General features: G+C 39.7%; 1 protein-coding gene across 1 annotated transcript in view; it reads left to right on the top strand.

The window, feature by feature from the left end:
- The window catches only part of DNAJC3 (DnaJ heat shock protein family (Hsp40) member C3), a 30,519-nt gene extending 11,336 nt beyond the window's left edge, over positions 1 to 19,183 (top strand). The window contains exons 5-12 of the mRNA XM_039557509.1: positions 4,575 to 4,727; positions 6,022 to 6,203; positions 8,078 to 8,197; positions 10,056 to 10,161; positions 10,259 to 10,379; positions 14,116 to 14,248; positions 15,019 to 15,167; positions 15,597 to 19,183. Coding sequence (XP_039413443.1) covers positions 4,575 to 4,727; positions 6,022 to 6,203; positions 8,078 to 8,197; positions 10,056 to 10,161; positions 10,259 to 10,379; positions 14,116 to 14,248; positions 15,019 to 15,167; positions 15,597 to 15,754 — 1,122 coding nt within the window. The 3' untranslated portion in view covers positions 15,755 to 19,183. The remainder of the gene's footprint in view (positions 1 to 4,574; positions 4,728 to 6,021; positions 6,204 to 8,077; positions 8,198 to 10,055; positions 10,162 to 10,258; positions 10,380 to 14,115; positions 14,249 to 15,018; positions 15,168 to 15,596) is intronic.
- Positions 19,184 to 19,473: the final 290 nt, after the last annotated feature.

The following is a 19,473-nucleotide window of genomic DNA, read 5'->3' on the forward strand; positions in this document are numbered from 1 at the left end:
GTGAGGAATGGCTCTTGCAGGTAGGAATGCATCAGGCAGTTCTTGTGTCTGTAGCAGAGCTCCAGCAGCTTGTTCTGAAGTTCACGTAGCAATGGCACCTCTGGCTGCTTCTCCCTCAGTAACTTTCGTAGGAGTGTGTGGTCTGATAGCAGCACTGCCCTGCTGTTTGCAAGTGTGGGAGAGAGTCATTCAGCTTGGATTAACTGAGGACACAGTTGCTGCAGTAGCAATTATGCAATACCAGTGTTGATTGTGAGTTTGTGCGTGCATCTCTTTGCAGTTACTGTTTAAGTATTGCTTAATGCTGCATATGGAATTGTTTCTCCAGTCAACTGTCAAGAATCTTTCCCTGTTGCCAAACCTGCTGCAAAAATTTGGTTGCTGCCTTTGGTCAGTCAAATGGTTTCAGTCCTCAGTCAGGCTTTAAATCTGAAGTAGAAGAGAGTTTCTTCTCAGAAACTGATTTAGGAAAATAGCATATTAGTCCTCAATCTAATTTCCATTTTCCTTTGTTCTATGAACAATATTGCCTGTGTACTTGGAGAATTGTCAAGTGGTCTGTTTTGAAGAGCATAATTTTCAGTTAAGTGCAGTATATTCAAGCAAAATGAGCAAACAATATTAAACTAGTAATTTGTAATAGGTTAATTTGGAGAGTGGATTAAATTGTGCTAAATACTTTGAAATCTTTAAGTAGAATACCTGTTTCTTTGAGAGGTTTCCTTTGTTTTGTAAATCTTTCAGATTTCCCATCCTTTCTCTTGTAGTCATGTTCCTTAAAAGGGATCCCAACAGTTTAAGAGATACATTCATTTTTGAGGGAGAGAAAGCAAGAAAAATTTAGTCCGTCTAAATGGAGGGAAGGATGACAGGCAAACTTTCCCAGCTTGTAAGACCAGTGGCTTTGTGTAGAACTTAAAAAAACATTGAAACTATTCTTTATATCTAACAGTAAACCTATCCTTTAACGTATACTCATGAAAAGAAAAGAACATTCATGTCCTCAAATTCTTTCTATCTAATTTCATAGTGTCAGGGAAAAGTTTCATGGTGAGCACCCTAAATATTTTTAAATGATTGCTAAGCAGTTTCTTTGTATATTCCTGCCCTCTGTGGCGTGTCAGTACTGGCTGTCTTATGAGGCAGTGCTAGTGTGAGAGAACAGGCAGTGGGAATGCCTAGCTGCAAAGGATGCAGTATTCCCTTTTGGAGCAGAGCCTCTTGAGATTCCAGCTTTCATGTGTTATTTTTAGCTATAATTTTTTTTTTGTACTCTGTACTTTCCTGTTGGATGAAATTAATCACGAGGCTTGGATAGAAGGTGTGATTCAGACTTAGGCCTTCACATATTAAGCAATATTGCATTTCTAGAAACCTCTCCTTTTGGCCAACAGATGGATCAAGATGATGAGATTCTTTACATGGGCCAGGTTTTCCACATGAAACAAGGAATAAGCAGACTTCCTTTGGTGATTTTACAAAGTTGTTGCTCATACTATATGAATAGTAATTATTTCTCTGTTACAACTTAGGTTGAGTGTTCGTATGCTTTAATATCAAGTTCCTTCTGTTTGGTTTAACAGTTTCTGGTTAATAGAAGTCAGCAGGACAGATCTGTGGGTGCATCAACACTCGTGTCTAAGGCCTTAAGCCATGAAAGCCCTGGAATGTTCATTTTATCTGTAAGCATGTGATTTTTACTGAAAATAAAAGGGATATTGGCATACTTTGGCTGATGGAAGGCCTTCTGGAAAGGTGACAAAAGCAATGCAAATCCTGGCAGCCCTGTGTATATGCTTTACAGTGTTGTCAGTGACTGCTTATGTTATAGAGAAAACAAAAAGCATTTGAGTTGGTGGATTCTGTAGAAGGTACAAGATTAGAGAGAACTTCTGCCTTGTCTATTGGAAAGTGAGGAAAGGGCCGAATTGTTACATTTCTTTTAAATTCTAGTCTTTTTTAAGACTGACTGTAACACTCACAGTTGCAATTTATTGCAGTAAGTACTGTAAGTTGAGGTGTCCTAAATACACAATTCTGTCTGCCTTGGAAGAACAAACATTTCAGAGCTCAAAACTGAAGGCACAGCTTCCAGCTCCACTAGATGTCAGCCAAGACCAAGTGACTGAACTCTGCGCATCTGCAGATTGCTTTCTCATCTAAACCCTTGCTTGTTGCAAAGTATGTTGGACAACAGCTTTCCATGGTTGGTTGGTGTGTGTAATAATACTGTTTTGGATGTAGGTGGGAGAGGCCATCTTATGGCACTGTAAGTTAACCTCTTTTGATTAAGTTGCTAGGCAATCTTGGGTTGGGTATTTGAGGTTCTCTTAACCACATCAGAGTAGCATTAGATGTCTCCAAATACACTCCTCTGTGGTACAGTGATCATCTGTAGCGTCCCAGCTAAAGAAGAAAAGATATTTGAATATTTCCTTGGTTTTTGTTGGGTTTTTTTTTCCATCTGTCTGTCATAGCTGTGTTACCTGATATATTACCAGTGCAGGGCTTTCCTCTGTGCACTGTCCTTGAGTGCATGGATCACTTGATCTTAGGTACCACAAACCATGGAGGTTCCCTCCAGGATGTTTTTCACAAGCTCAACAAACAGCCTTCTTTTTGCTTTAGTTAACATTACTGATTTATGGATCATAGCAATACACTAATTACTTACTAAGAACTTAGGAGTGTATATTTTCATCATACTGTAGCACAGAAACACTCCATGACTTTGTTTGAATGATACCTTGAAAAATTTCCCCTTCTTTAACTGGACATGTTGTACTACCTAAAATTACCTAGGATGTTTCACTCAAATAGTTTTTATTACTATTGGACTTGCCTCCATGACTGTAACATTGCTTTTCATATTCCACTGACATTTTCTCCAAATACATTGCAAAAAACATACCATGAGTCTAAGGAGTGCAGTGTTACTATTAAATGGAAGTGTAAAGCTCATCCATAGCAAAAGCTCTTAATTTTTAAGAAGAAAATGCAGAGAAATTAAGGAAGAAATCAGACAAGTCAGCTGGAACTTCGGAGAGTTTTGTAGACTTGGTAGTTTTTAAAATTACAGGTTCAGAAATTTGCCTCTGCTACAAGCTCCAGATTTTGGGGGGAGAGTGGATGCACAGCATCAAGGGTTTATAGGCAGAGTTCTAACCAGAAGAAAAGCTTTATGAGACTTACATTGGGAGTTAGCCTACAAAGAAGAAAACTCTTTGATCACGTTGCTCTCCTCTTGCTGAAAGACAGTGTAGGGAATAAAGGAGAATTTTCAGGCCTAAGTACAACTTGATTTTGCCAGGTAAAATGAAAAACTGCATAAAATTCAGAAAGATTTATACAGAGGAATTGAACACACAGCGTGGGACCTGTGCATGATTTTGATGTAGCATTTAGGCACTTTCCTTTCATATGCTCAGGTGTTAGAACCAGGGGGAATTCTGGTAAAGGACTTCTGAGGGCTGAAGTTGAATTACATTAGAGACATAAGCACACAAAAGCATGTATTTCAAGAACTTTCTGATGAGAAAAAAGGAAGAGGCCACTTCAAGATAAATGAGGAAAGAAAAAAGTATTAGATGTCTTTGAGCGACTTTAGTTCACATTCTGTGTATAGGATGCAAGATAATGCAAGTTTTTATTTAAAAACAAACAAAAAATAAAGTCATGCTGATCTGTCCCTTTTTAAATTCTGAAAGTCATTCTGATCAGCAACAAGTGTGAAGCCAGTGCTTCATTCAAGCTACAGTAATGCTGCAAATGACATCCTGGCTTTGCAAGGGAATGGCTGAGATTCTTTCTGGCCCATATGTATTTTCCTGGGTGATAGTAAAGTTGCATGCAAGCTCTTTTAATTTTCTTTGAAAAGATAAAACTGTGTAAATGAAAAGAGGCAAGTACAATGTAACCACTTCTGCTTGCTCAGAGGGAGGGGTTAGAGAAATGAAAATCCTTGTAGACAAAACTTTAGACTTGTTTAAAACTACATTAAGAAACAGAATGCGTGAATGTCTGGCTGAGCCTTTTTCCTAAGCTGTAGTCTCTTACCCTGCTGCTGTAGCCACTCTTTGTGAGGAAAATGTAAGAAACACAACTTCACAGTAATAACTGTCTGGAACATGTTTCATTTATTTCTGTCATGAAGTTATAAATATGTGTAGTGCTTAAAGTGTGAGATGCGATTATGCCGCATGGTTACACTGTCTGCTGCAACTGAGGAATTCAGTGTTTAGTAACTGCCAGCAGAGGTGAATTAATTAGTGTACAAAGGAGAGGTCCACAACTTCCAGCAGGTGATGGGGGACAGTGACTGTTGTGTATCAAGTGTCCAGTGGTGAATGATCAAGCACGAGGAATTGGATTTCTCTGACTTCTGACATCTTGCATTGAATCTCAAAATGTTTCTTTCTTCTGAAGTTTAGAGGTAGAAATGCTTGCAGTGGAGTTTTGAAACTAATTTTGCTTTATTTGCAGCTTTAGTCAGTTCTCCGTGATACGATTATTAATGAGACTAAAAGAGATCCTTGAACAAGCGTTTGAGTCTCTCTCCTTGTTCATGTTTGCAGCTCAAATCCAATCCTAGCAATAATGAGGAAAAAGAAGCCCAGACTCAGCTGACAAAATCTGATGAGCTGCAGCGCCTGCATTCACAAGCATTATCTGCCTACCAGCAAGAGGATTACGAAGCTGCTATTTCTCTTCTTGATGAAATCTTGGCAGTAAGTGTTAAGTCAAATGGTACTGTGAAAGGAAAGTAAGAGCTTCTGTCTGACATCTGTGTGTTTTTGTTTAATAGTTCTTCACTGATGTGAAAATAACTTCAGTGTAACTGGTTTAGTTTTGCTGAGCACCATGGGTCTGTAGTGATGTTGGAGAGTGGAGAAGGCTGAGCACTAACTGCAAAAGAAGTCAAAATAATAGTTTGTGTTAAAGATACTTCAGTGAAACTTCTGTTACAGATAACTTTTTTGATTATATTTTCCTATTTTTCTACAGTTTGGTATTGGGGAAGCTGGGAAAAAGGTTTTCTGAAATCAATGAAGTTTTGCCAAATACAGGAGTTGTAGGTTTTTTCATCTGGATTTTTCATTGCATATATGCAGACGGTTTTTGTCTTGAGAAAATGAAGTAACAAAAGACAAACCCCACAAAATTAAAAATGTATATAGCTAGCTGAATTTTCAGCTTATTCCCTAGATATCTGTATTTGTTGAATCTTAATTGGTATAGACAGCCTGGTAGTGTAAGCATGAATAACTCAATCATGCGGGAATTCTGTGTGTCATATAGATATGTACTAAAAGACAGCTAACTGCTATGACTCTGCTCATACAAACTGGTGCTGTTGACTTGGAGTTTACAGCCTTGGAGCTTTTGGTGAAGAAGCTGCCACAGTGTGGGCATTGGTTTATGGGGAGGCAATGTGGAAAAGCAGAAAAGCCTCCTCTAGAATGATAGTTTCCAAACAACTGATAAGACACAGATTTAATTCCCTAAACCAAATTTTGATAGGCAGTTCCTTATGAGTAATTATTTTTGCCTTACTGTGACATTTTTGCCTTTCTTTATTCTTAAAATCCAGATATTAAGGTCAAACTTTGTGGAGCTGCATCTTACCCACAGGCTTCTTCCTGGAGGGCAACCGACAGCTTGGTCCTTGCTGTTCATTACCTCTATTCTTTTGGAAAGATACAATAATTTATGATTCTGGTATCTTGTCCTGGAGGCTCAACAGAGTGTCCTAGTTTAAGCAATGCCAGTAGATTTAATTCATCTCTCTGCATGAGTTCATTGAATCATTTACAAAATTTTCAGGCCTTTGTTTTCTATTTGGGCAGGTGCATCACAGCATCCACCAGGAAGCAGAGATGCTAATTTCAGGAGCTCTGCATGCAGCTTGAACCTTATGCTACTGCAGTTGGCAAAGTGAAATTAAATGGGATTTTTCTTTTGGGGAGGAAAAGAAGTGAAGTGTTATGGACCAAAAACAAGCTTTAATTTTGATTTCTCAAGGTTTGTGTTTGGGATGCAGAGCTACGGGAACTTCGAGCAGAGTGTTATATAAAGGAAGGGGAGCCAAGCAAAGCCATTAGTGACTTGAAAGCTGCTGCCAAATTAAAGAATGATAATACTGAAGCCTTCTATAAAATCAGCAGAATATATTATCAGCTGGGGGACCATGAATTATCTCTCAGGTAATTTTACTATTCGCTGTAATCATTATAATTGAGACAGAAAATATGTAGATCTTGATAAACCATGAAGTATCTATTGTGTGAGGTTTGGATGGAGAAGAAACTGTGGTCTAGATCTGATAAAGGGAGTTCCTTTCTAGAAACTTAAGAATTGGCAGTGAAGATACCCATGTTTATTCTTGGCAAGACCAGCCATCAATGGTTCCAGGATCTTGTTTCCTTAAACAGAAGCCAGAGTACCTGTCCATCAGAGTTGCTTAGAGGTGCTGTCTTCATTGTATTTCTCCATCCTACAAGGAAACGCTTCTCTAAACTTCCTTTAGTGGAGCCTTTTTTTAACCTTAAACCTCTGTTGAAGTTAAGCTTAAGATGCAAACAGAAAATGTATACTTTAAGGTTACAAGCTTAAATATAAATAAAAATACAGGAGCATCCAAGTATGAAGAGCTCGAGGTACAGAGCTGTTTGCCTTTCGTTCCTGCAGACAGTCCTGGATAACTTTTTGATAATGCCCTATCCTTTTGTTCATACTAAGTTAAGATCTTACTCCCATATGTCCCTAGTCAGTCTGGCAGATAACTGCCCTTACCCAATCCAGACTGTTCAGTTTGTACTCTGTGCCTAACTGCAAAAATGGTGCAGCTTCCTTTTGCACAGAAGTGGTTTCTCTGCCAATCATAATTTCAGATGTGCTGCCTTCATCTCCAGAATCCTTCCAATATGGTTTCTGCCACAGAATCCCTTCAATAAGGTGAAGAGAACTGAAAAAGCCTGAGTTTCCTTCCTTGGTGGATGGAAGCTGCATGTGATTATAATTGCAAAAATTCATTTTATAGCTGGCCAAAAGTAAACATGAAAGTAATTGGTTTGCATTAGGCATCCCCTTTCCAGAGCTTACTTAATCTTGTGAGCTCATAGGTCACTTCTGTGATGCCTTTGGGTAGCTGGCCATCACTTTGCACAGGGATTTGAAGTATAGGTGGTATTTTCGTTACTTAAAAAGTACAATTGAGAGCACTGTTGAAGAACAGAATGGAATCAGAATGAAGGGATAAGCCTCTTTCCTGTATTCTTACCTGATACCAATATTTTTTTGCATAGTGAGATATGCTAAGAAAGAGTTCTATAGCTCCTGGACTTGGCTGGGTGCTTGCTCTTGTCCTTCCGTTAGTTTATTCCGCTTACAGGCCTAATTATTTTCAAATAAGAAGATATTTTTGTCTGTGTTTAGGAACAAAATAAAATTTTGTAATGTCTTCCTGAAATTGACAGCGTGGTTGTGCTATGATGACGATGGGATCCAAAACATTTATTCCTTCATATGATTGCATTCTGGAGGGTTTTGGGGTTTTTTTAGACTTTTGGCTATTTTGAGAGATACTTGCCCTAATCAGAGTCTGATTAAACATTCTTCACAGTGAAACGTCAGGCTCAGGCTTGGCTGAGTTTCCATCAAGGAGGTTTGACTCTTAGCTGAGCTTTATCTGTTTGAAGCAGCACAAAATACGCTTCAACACAGGAACTTTGTAATATATCTGAGTTACAGTTGATAGTAATTTTCATATATATTTATCTGAGAACTGCTGAATATAATTTTTTTCACCATTTTCATTGGCTCTTTAGTCAGTTATTAATGTAACATTTAATCTTGAATGTGTTTGGCAATACAAAAGAATTAAAACCAAAACCAGATAAGTATCCCTATGTTTTGGAAGATTCTTGCTAGTCTCGCTTTATATTAATTTTTGGATGAAGGGAGAGATTGTGTGAAGAACTCAAGTGTGTCTCTAGGTGAAATTTCATGATATGTGGTGACCTAGGTTTTTGGTTGTTTTTTTTTTCCCCCCTGCTTCTCCTTACCTCCCTGTGAAAAGTGAGGTCCGGGAGTGTCTGAAACTGGACCAAGACCATAAGCAGTGCTTCTCTCTCTATAAGCAAGTAAAGAAACTCAACAAGCAGATCGAGTCAGCAGAGGAATTAATCAGAGAAGGCAGGTAAGTATTCACTGCTATATTAAAGAAAAAAAAAAGAAAAAACCCACAATTGAGGCACCAACGTACTGATTGAGGAGCTGATTAAAGTGATGCTTTTTGCATGTGTCAGTTGAAGTGCATAACTGAGCACAGTTCTCAAATTACAATTAAAATAAATATTGACTTGCATAGCAACAATTCTATTCTGATTCCTTCTGATGCCACTGTCTCCCCCTTGCATACTTAACTTCTTTCTGCAGCAGGTGGTAAGACTGGTAAGACTCCCGGGATGGGAGTTTTCAGCTGTCATATAGTATTACTGAGCACTGATGAGACCACACCTGAGCACTGGGCTTCCCAGTGCAGGAGAGATGAAGCTACTGAGAAAGTCCAGCAAAGTTCCACTAAGATGATGGAAGGACTGGAGAATCTCTCTCCTGCAAGGAAAGGCTGGGGTGGCTGAGAGTATTCGCTCTGAGACTTCTCTGCTACAGGGTGATTTCATCAACGTATCTGAAGGGAGGGTGCTAAGCGGGCCAGAGCCAGGCTCTGCTTGATGGTGTTCTGTGACAGGATCAGGCCAGTGGGTGCAAACTGAAACAGGAAATTCCCTTGGAGCATAAGGAAATGTTTTTTACACTGCCTTGTTTCCCGTGGTGCAGGTTGTCCAGGGAGGTTATGGAGTCTCCCCACTTTGGAGTTACACAAAAGCATTTTGGACACAGTTATGGGCAGATTTCTAGAGGTGGCCCTGAGTGGCAGTGGGGTTGGACCAGGTGATTTCCAGAAGTTCCTTCCCACTTCAGCTATTCTGTGATCAAAGGACTGTATCTTAAGACTAAAACCACCTACTAACTCTACTACCTTGATGGTAGAAGTAGTTCTGACCGATAAGCTTTTTTTTTCTTTTATGCACCCTGTTAAATGATAGACAGTGCCTCTGTATTCTTGTAGTTCTTGCTTTACTTCAGTTTTGTGTTCCCAGGCACATGACATCCAGCTGTAAGGATCCCTAACAAATCATTTAGACATTGTCAAGGTGGCTTTTTTAAATGAAGTACATCAGGAATGTGAATAAGCACAACTGATGCCAGTTTTACTAAGCCAGAAGTCTGTTGGGACTCTTTTCACTTACTTAGCCAGTATCAGCACAGTTTCAAGGAGTCTGAGAGCTTGCATTTCTCCAGCCTGTAGCAACCCATGGGTTCAATCTCCCTCTTGCATTTTTAGGTAAATGTTCTAATCTGTTTCTTGCTCAAACCATGTAACTTTAGCATTTTGAGATCTTCATAGCAAAATTACGCTTTACGATGTGACTTGTGAAGAAGAAAAGGAGAAAACATGCCTAAGTAAAGCTGCCATAAGGAGCTTTTTTGTATCTCTGTGAATACACAGAATCACACACAGAATCACTAGGTTGGAAGAGACCTTCAAGATCGAGTCCAACTGAATAGGTACCTTTTGTAGTGTGCAGATAGTGCAGTGCTCACAGCAAGACTCCAGACTGGGTCTATCTCAGGTATCAGAGGAGGAGATGCTTATTTTGAAGTTCAGAGTCATGCTGGACAGGAGGCAAATCTGGAGACTCTTGGCTGTGCACGGTGACAGATGGCAGTCGTTACCTTCTGCATAAGCTTGACACGCCTAATGCCTGCTCTTCTGTATCACAGCACAGAAAAGGGAATGGGGATGTAATTCTTGAAGTGCCTGCAAGTTTTCTTCATTCTGTTGTTTCACACCTTGCCTTTAAGGCTATTCAAGTGAAGGTCTTTTGCTAGAAGAATGGGAAAATATGTGAATTTTAAGAATTTTAAAATAAATCGCAACACCCTAAGATAGTGATTACATTTCATGATATTATGCTTTATGATTTAAACAGGTATGAAGATGCTATCAGTAAATATGATTCTGTAATGAAAACTGAACCAGAAGTCACAGTTTATTCTACTCGTGCCAAAGAAAGGATCTGTCACTGCTTATCAAAGGTAATTCTGCTTATCTCCCTCTGTAAATGTCTTTAAGACAGACACAAAACAAAACCCCCACAACTACATGAGTTTTATTTTACTTTTGCCTCTCTAGAATCAGCAGGCTACAGAAGCCATCAAACTTTGTACAGAAGTTCTGCAGCTGGAACCAACCAATGTGAATGCCCTGAAAGACAGAGCAGAAGCTTATTTGCTGGAAGACATGTATGAGGAAGGTACAGTTGTATGCCATTGGCACATATGTTTTTGTGGACGTTCAAAATGTAGTCAGTGTTTCAAAGCCTTTTCTTTAACATGCACTTTTGATTCTACACTGTGTTATCCTTAATTAGCGCTGGTAGTTGCAGATTTACAAAAATACTTGGTGGTAATTTTGTCTTGATTAGTGTAAGTGGAATGTACTTGTTTTATCTACACCAGAGTTGTCTTTACAACAGTGGACTGTGTTCAGGATGTTTTATGAGACTGCGCAGCTTACTCACCTCAGACATGTTTTATATAATCAGCAATGTCAGAGAATTGCGTTTAGAGGTAAAAGGTAATTAAAGTTAGGGTGATGTAAATCCGTTTTAGGAGCTTCATTTTTGTGTCTTGAGATGGCAGGATGAAATAACGCTGTTCTATTCCCTAGCATGTGCTGAGGGCAGAGGAACTTAACAGCCATTGCTTCTCCTTCGTGAGAAGAAGTTGCTCAGAGAGCAAACTGATTCTATTCCTGAAGGCTGCATTTTCCATATGGAGTTTCTGTACAATGCATCCTATTACACGGAGTGATAGAAATGACCTCTAAGATTATCAAGTCCAACCATTAACCCAGCACTGCCAAGTCTATCACTAAACCATGTCCCCAAGTGCCGTATCTGCATCACTTTTAAATACCTCTAGGGAGAGTGACTCAACTCTTGCAAATTAGAGGGAAGAAAAGTTCCGCACAAATGCGGAGAGCCAACCTGATCTTGTGCTGGGGCAGATGCCTCCCCGTTACAGGATATAAGGAAACAGAGAGGACGTGCCTGGGATCTGGGAGAGGTTATTTCTTGTGTCAAGCCTGCTGGCCTTGGCCTAGCCTGGTTTCAAGTTCTGCTAGAGCAGAACTGTGCTTCTCCAGGTTCTGTAGCATCTCCTGTGCCTTCCTCCTGCCCTTGACAGCAGTGAGGTGGTTGTGGTTACACTCTGCCTTCCAGCAGAGCCCTCATCAGCAGCATTACAGCCCATTAACGTTCATCTGCCTGAAGGTGTCTTCATTTATCCTTCAGTTTTAACTGCACTAAAATGATGGCTGATTTCTCTTTGCTGTGGAGGACACTAGAGCAATTAAAATTGTAGTCTTATATTTAAAGGGGCAAACTCATTCTCATTCTTCCCTGAAAAAATTTTTCAAGCTTGGAGGCACCTATTTTCCTGTTAAAGGTAGGAAAATTTCAAAGTACTTGTAATTCAGAACTTTGAAGGCAATTATTGTTAAGTGTTCAAGATGCAGTTCACTATGTATAGCTGAGTTCATCAAATGGTTTTAATTACTTCATAATCACATGAGATCCAGGGCTTGTCTACAGAGACAGATGTTTAATGACTCCATTTTTGGCATACCTCGTAAGTACAGGAGTCTATCTGCCTAGAGCACAAATTTCGTCAAAGAAGGAAAAAAAACTGCCTTGCTGTTTCAAAATTGGTCACAACGTACTGATTTTTTTCTGTTTTCTTTTTTTTCCCCTCCCCACTCTACTACTGTAGAGGTTTCAGTAAGAGCATAAACTGGTTCTGTTATTTCTGTAACAGTCTTGGCATGGATGTAGGCTGTCTGCAGTTACTCGGGATTTTTTGATGGGTAATCAAATCATTCCACATGCAGAATTAATCTGTCTCCATTTTAAAAATGCAGGCAAGATACCAAAACCAGTGAAGTTTTTTAGAGATACAGTGTAATTACCTATTGAGAGATCATGAAGATTCTTGTATTGAAATAATGAGAGTTAGATTTGACTGAAGTATTTAAGTTGAAAATGACACTGGGAAGTAGTTGTTCCTTTCATGTCAGAGCAGCATGAAAGGAAGCTTTCTGAAACATCAGGCTGGTAAGAAGCAGCAGTGGCTCTTCTGTTTGTTTGTGAGGTACTACTGCTTTTAGAAATTATGGCTCAAAATATTTGATTAAATATCTCACCTGACATACTAGGAATTAGTAATAAGTTTCCTGGCTTCATAGCAAACTTCTTGTGGTCGTGAAGCTGCCATCCTGTTCCACCTGCTTCCAGCCCTCACCTCGCAGACGGAGAGAGCAATTAGCCCTCTGAAAGATGAAAATCCCTGCACTGTAGTGTGCAGTCAAAATTAGAGAGCAAAAGTGCAGTGTGTACTTGCTGAGTGTACTGGATGAATTCCCTCTGCAGTGTGCAGCACTGAAACACCTTCCTTTGTGCTTAATGCTTATAGTTCTTAAATAAAGAAGCTGATTAAGAGAAAAAGAAGGGAAATCCGATACTGTCATGGCAAGTGGTTGACCCCTGAGCAGGTTTCCCACAATGGTGCTGTAGGTGATGTGGTGCTCCGTGAGGCCGAGCAATCTGACCTGCATTTGGCAGGATGTTGTGCTGGCACCTCCCCAGTATTACTGAAGCAGATTAAGTTCAGTGGTGCTTAAAATTACTGGAGCAGTAAATCAGCATAATGAAATCCTTGCATTTTCACTGCTTTTATTAGTTTTGATGGCATATATTGGGCACACTCCTGTTTTGGGTTTTTTTTTTTAATGACTGGACAAATTATTAAAAATACCAGTAGAAGGCAAAATTCTTTAAGCAGCAAAGGCAGTGTCCTGTGATGTGAAAATAATAGAAATTTTGGTTGGTTTGTAGTAGCCTAGGAAATTGTTTGGGCTCTGGCAATACTTTTTGGAATAATTTTTTTTTTCAGTAACTGAAACAAGATTGTGGTGGTATCAGATGTCTGGGTAATACAAATTCATTAGCACTTCCTGCTGTCTTGCTCAGAAACAGTGAAAAACAAATGTAACACCTGCTGAGAAATAGCATCTGCTTGGAAATAATCTGATGCAAGTACTTTGTGTAACTTGAGAAACCGAAGAGACTTGGATCTGCAAATGAGACCTTCAGGATTATAACAGTGAAAGAAGTGCAGTCTCATTAAAGACTTCAACTTGCTTCCTTGATAAATTTTGATATTAAAGATTATATAAACTTGGTGTGTTAAGCACTTGCAATAATAATAGAACTTACTTAAAGAAGTGTAGACCTTAAATTTCTTAAAAATTTCTTCTCTTGCTTTCATTTCTGAGAAATGCAACTCTTGAAATAAAAGTGAGAGCATGCCTTGGGAAAAAACCCATAAAATACAACTGTCTGCATATTATGCATGCAGAGGTGTAAAAAAGCACAATATTTGCCTTTTGCTAACAGTGTGAACTTAGTGGTAGTCTGAAATCTGTCTTTATAGTCACTAAAGAGGAAGAGACTTTCTATTGTGTTGATTGAGTACAGACTGGGGGAGAAGAATAAATATTAAAGACTCTGGTTAATTCATCCTTCAGTTGAACAACAACGTGGGACTAATGTGCAGAGGGCTTTTCAAGTATTAATTGCTGAATTTTTCTTCTTGGTTTCTTTCCTCCTCCCAGTCCTAGATGCTCATTATGTTCATCCTTGTGACTGAAGTAACATCTAGAGAATGTTGTGACCTACATTGGTACCCACCCTTCTCTTTCATTTCCCACGAGTGTGATGAACCTAAAGAAAGTCACGTAATGCATATGTGAACATGAATTTCTTCTATTCCAAGGTTTTCTAATTTAGAAAAAAACCCCAAAATATGTCAAGTTGAAACAAAAGTTTTGCTGTTTATATATGGTAATAACAAATCTTCAGTTTTGTTGAGTTCTTTAAATGGAAGTTTGTAGAGTTGTGTAACCTTTTTTCATTGACTTTTTTACAAAAGCTATTAAAGACTATGAGACTGCTCAAGCCAATAGTGAAAATGACCAGCAGATTCGGGAAGGGCTGGAACGTGCCCAGAGAATGCTGAAGCAATCACAGAAGAGGGATTACTATAAAATCCTGGGAGTAAAAAGGTGAGCTATTAATTCCAGAGATGATGATGTGAAAGGTGGTTATTTAAACCAGTACGTTTAGGGTTGATCACTTGAATTTGTTCTGCTGAGTGTTAATTTTTGTTCTGTATCTTTCTATCTTCACTCTTCTGCTGTACTAATTTTTAGTGTTCAACTTGTAAAGTAGCATTTGTTAACAATTCCTTTAGAAAGAATGGAAAACAACAGCAGGAAGAGAGGAAATAAATTATTTGGGAAGAAATTCTTAGTATAGATCCTGAGTCATGTGAATTAGTTGGGGAAGAAATGAAGACTGCCAAGAATTGCTGAAAGTAACAAAAAATTGTGGCAGACTGAAAGGTATCAAAAATCCTTCTGCCATTAACCTTGAGAAACCAACAGCTTCCCCTGCTAATGAGGAGCAAACAAAGTTCTGAACTAGTATTGGTTGTCCTTCCAGTTGTGAACTAATTTGATCTCTGTTTTTTGTTGTTCACCTGATGTTAAATTCCTCAGACTGACAGCTGTATTCTGGGGAGTCACTGGCAGTAGCATCTTTCCGAGGGAAGTAAACAGGTGGTGAAGGAGAAAGTGAGGAACCTTTGTTTAAGGTTGCAACTTGCTTCCTTTGTTTTGTGTAAAGAATCTTCAGTGCCACTTGCAGAAGGTTAACAGCACCTCATAACTTTCCTGATGCCCTTAATTAGTGTCTCAGTGTTTATTTTAAACTTCATTAGTGTGTGGCATATAAGCAATCAGAAAATGAAGTTACCGTAATTTTATTCATCCAGAAATGCTCGAAAGCAAGAAATCATAAAAGCTTACAGAAAGCTGGCATCCCAGTGGCACCCTGATAACTTCCAGAGTGAGGAAGAAAAGAAGAAAGCAGAGAAAAAATTCATCGATATTGCAGCTGCTAAAGAAGTCCTCACTGACCCAGGTAATGATGCAGTGCCTTCATTTTTTTAGTTACTTTTTTTGCATCAAGGTCAAAACACAAGTGTAAGTCATAAGAAGCACTGCAGCTTCTATGCTGCTTTCTGCCCTTACCCATCTTGAGAAAGCAGTGCACTAATACTTGTATCCAATCTGTTGCATGAAGTCATGTAAATCTGGAATTACTATGTTTCAGTGACTTTTGTTAAAATGAAATAAAAATTATATTTTGAAGGTCTCTTCTAGGGATATCATCTTGTAGAGATTTCCAGGATTGACAAACTCCGGATATGCTTATATAAAGGATATGTGCATCTCCTTCTGCCTCAAGTGCTATTACAAACTGCATTTAGATTATAACAGCAACTGAAGTATTCCAGGAAAACCCCATTGTTACTGTGCCATGATTCCACCCTGGTTTTGTTTCCTCCAGAAATGAGGCGGAAGTTTGATGCGGGAGAGGACCCACTGGACGCGGAGAGTCAGCAGGGCGGCAACAACCCTTTCCACAGGAACTGGAACACATGGCAAGGATTCAACCCCTTTGGTTCTGGAGGAGGACCATTTACATTCAAATTTCACTTCAGTTAGAGCCAAGACTGTTTCTGGTGGCTGCTGCTGTTTTTTACTTAATTCATTGAAAAATAAAGAGTCTCTCAGTTCAAGACCCAAAATCATAATTTCTGTAATGTTGTCCTTAACCCAGAGTCTTACTGCACTAGAAGAAAGCTCCTTTTTTACTTTCATTGGGTTTACTTTGTGGTGAGCTTGACAAGCTCACACTGATGGGGGTTGTGCTGCCTATGTATTTGCTGTGGATATGCAGGACTTGTTTATTCCTATGGATGGAAAAGCCAGTAAGATGCTACTTAGGACAACACTTAAATTTAGAACTCAAGTATACGCTTAAAGATAAAAATGCATGTAAATATTTTTCTGGATTGGGGCCTAATAAACATGGCAAGGGTAGTTACAGTAGTCTCTACATTAACAAACTGTTGGTTGTGCTCAGCAGAATGATCCATCTCCCAGTATTTTTAAGAGGAAACCCAAGTGACCACCTGCTGGATTGGCGTTGGCAGTGACAGAGGTGGGGAAGAGGCTGCGCGCTGAACCAGTTGCAACAATCGCTCTGGAAAAAGAGTGCTTGGGAGTACCTGTATCTGAAATACCTGCTCACTTTGTTGTTCACTAACCTGAAATTAATTGGGGTGATTTCCTTGGTGGAACCCTCAGCAGTGAGGTGGGGGTGGGTGGAAAGACTTGCTTTTCAAAACACTTCTTTTTTGAATGTGATTTGGGGTGTTTATTTAGGTATGATTTTTGAGTAGTTTGCACTTTAACAAAATACCTGCTTGAGATTTGAGCAGAAAATTTTATGTGACATTTCCCTGATTCTGCAGCAGTTCGTTAGTTCTGTACATAAACTCAGAACTGAGACAGCTTGTGAGGCAAGTGTACTGCAGGAATATTAGTTAATTAATACTAACTCCAGCCTTAGCATGTAATACAACTTCACTTCTGCTGAGTGATACAACAGGGAGTTAGTACTACATGAAATTGTAGTAATTTTATGTTATGTGCAAGGTACTGCAGAGACAGCTGTGTGCAAAAACAGGGATTCGCTTCCCACTAGCCAAAAGTCTGTTTTTATTTTTTCTTCTATATGCACGTACTTAAAATGGGTTTGGTGTAGTTGGTGCAACTGTGTGAATGCGCTGTGTGGTGTTACCAGGGCTGTAGCTGGTAGGAGTGAGGAGTCTTCTCGTTCTGTAACTGCATCTGTCATAATTACTGACATAATTACTGAGTTTCATCAGAAGCCATTTTCTTGGAATGCAGGAATTACAGTTTGTCAGTGTTCTCTTGATTGGATTTTAACTGGAAAACAATAATCAGTTGATAGGAATCTTCTCTCGCTTCAACTCCTGGCACTTGAAAACCTAAGCAGCCTCAGTAAAACAAATGATATTGGCAAATAAGGCCTTCAGTCTGAAAGGGGGCTTTTCTTACTGTAGATGAAGTTGCTGTTGAAGCAGAACCCTTCGCTCCTGCCTCAAGTACTTCACCACCATAATTGCAAGGCCATGTGGCTTTGTAAAGTGTTTTTCAACAGCAGTTTAAAGGTCAGTGTTCACAAATTTATCTTCAAACTGAGGAGCTTGTATAGTGGTATCTAAAAATTTATGATACAAAACCATCCCACTCTCCACTGTTGCATGTTCCCCAAGTTGAATGACTTTCTGCAAGTTCAGCTTGTGCTTTCGACCTGTTGGAAACGTTTTTGCTTAAACTGTTGGGGATGCTCAGGGCTGTTCAGAGGCTGGCATGGCTCTGAGGGGCTGGGGCTCAGACACAGGAACTCACTGCACAGTGAGGAACCTGCTGCTCCGTGGGCTTGGCCTCTGCACCTGCTGCTTGCTGGCAGTACCTAAAGCTGGGCAGGTACCTGTGAGTGGTGGCTGTCCCGTGTCCCCCTGCAGCCCTTGTCAGCCCTGTGCCCCTGAGGGGCTGCTGTTACATGAGTATTGAATGAGCCGCGTGAGCAATGTGTCTGCTCTTGTACATGCAGGAGTGGCTGGGCTGCGGGAAGTCACAGTAAAGACCACAGACAGCTGTGCTTGTGGGCCGGGGGAGTGCTGGGAATAAGTCTTCTTTCAAAGGACTGCCCTTGTGCAGCTTTAAAAGCTTGAGCTGAGAGAATTGTTTCCTGGGGTTTAATTTTTTTCTTCTAGAGAAGGAATAAGATGTTCCCTCATGAGTAAATTCTTCATCCAAGGCACTGATGTTGGAGCAGTGTCGCTTTGTTTCTCAGAGGCAGCAGCACAGCTCTGCTGTACACCGGGAGCATTCAGGAACAAAAAAGGACCATGTGCATTTTGAAAATGAATGAATGGAAATGGGAAAACTACATTTTAAGAACAAAAAGGCTTGAATGTAGTCAGTAGATGCTGATTGCTGAATGCATGATTGCTGTTCACAGATTCCTTCTGTGGAAGACAGGTTCTTGGAAACAATAGCAAAAAGTGACAGTGGGGAACAAGGCTTTCCTAGTATTGAGCAGCTGCTGTTTACAGGAAGTGTTACCACCCCAGTGCTGTTTTGAAGGGCTTTGAAGTGTTCTGGAAACACAGACAAAGTAATGTTAAAAAGAAACCATTTCCCTTGCAAGGCTCTCCAGCTCTGGCGCTGCATTTCCTGACGTGATTCTGGAACATGAAGCGCCGGTACCCTGCTGAGTGTTAATGGTGCAGGAGACACGCAAGGAGGCTGAACTCGCCTTTTTATTTATTCGTGGGTGTCTGTAGTGCAATGATGTTCAGTAACTGAACATTGAAGTAAATGTCTCGGTAGTTTGTCAACCCTGAGATGTGCATGAAGCAGCGTTACCATAATTGGCTGTATGTAGATGCAAACTTTGTGGAATTCTTTCAGTTTTAATAAACTAGTTTCCAACTTGTTTTAAAATGAAGGTGGGGGGAGCATAGTTGGTACATGCTTAATACTGGTATAATAACTGATCAGTATTTAAAGAGATTCAAAGTGAATTACAAACTGAAGAGCTCAAACTTGTGACATATGCAGAAAAAACAAAGCTTGTTATTGTTTCAGTTTTCAGACCAGTGTTTGGAACAAGAATTATCCTTCTGTTTAGGGCTGTGATTTATAGGAGCTTTGCTGGAAACTAGCCACGATAGCATAGCAGGTTAGTTGTATTTAAAAGTGCCTTATTGTAAGGTATTGTTTGCTCTGTAATCCACACTTTTATCCATAAAGCTGTAACAAAATAAATGGGAGAATAATTTTTTTTTTTTTTGCCCTCAGCAAATCACTAAGTAGCAGTTTCATGTTTTAAGAAGGATAAGTAAAACTAGCCAGAGATTTATCAAATGTTTCAAATTATAAAATGTCTTTATATGGAATCATAAATCTAAAAAGCAAGAACTGTTTTTTCTAGAACTGTGGGAATTATTTTATGGTATTTTTCACAATAAAGATATTTATGATGACAAGAAAGCACTGCTATGTATTTGTCTTCCCTTCTTTCCTCACCCTGCTCTCCAGGTTTGAAGTTGGAGCTGTGCAGAAATGCACAGGGCAGTTCTGCAGGCAGGGGAGGAGGAGGCAGCAGCCACATTCTGTGTGGAAGAGAACCCTGGATGTATAGAAGTCAGGTACAGCACCTGTAGAAGCGCTGTTGAATGCTGATTTCACCACGAGAACAACCAGCCCGTGGAATATCCCCAGGGAAATGGTGGATTCCCCAGTGCTGGACACTGAAATTTGCCTGACTGGGTGCTGGGTCATTG

This window comes from Corvus cornix, chromosome 1, assembly GCF_000738735.6.
Source record: "Corvus cornix cornix isolate S_Up_H32 chromosome 1, ASM73873v5, whole genome shotgun sequence".
Lineage (NCBI taxonomy): Eukaryota > Metazoa > Chordata > Aves > Passeriformes > Corvidae > Corvus > Corvus cornix.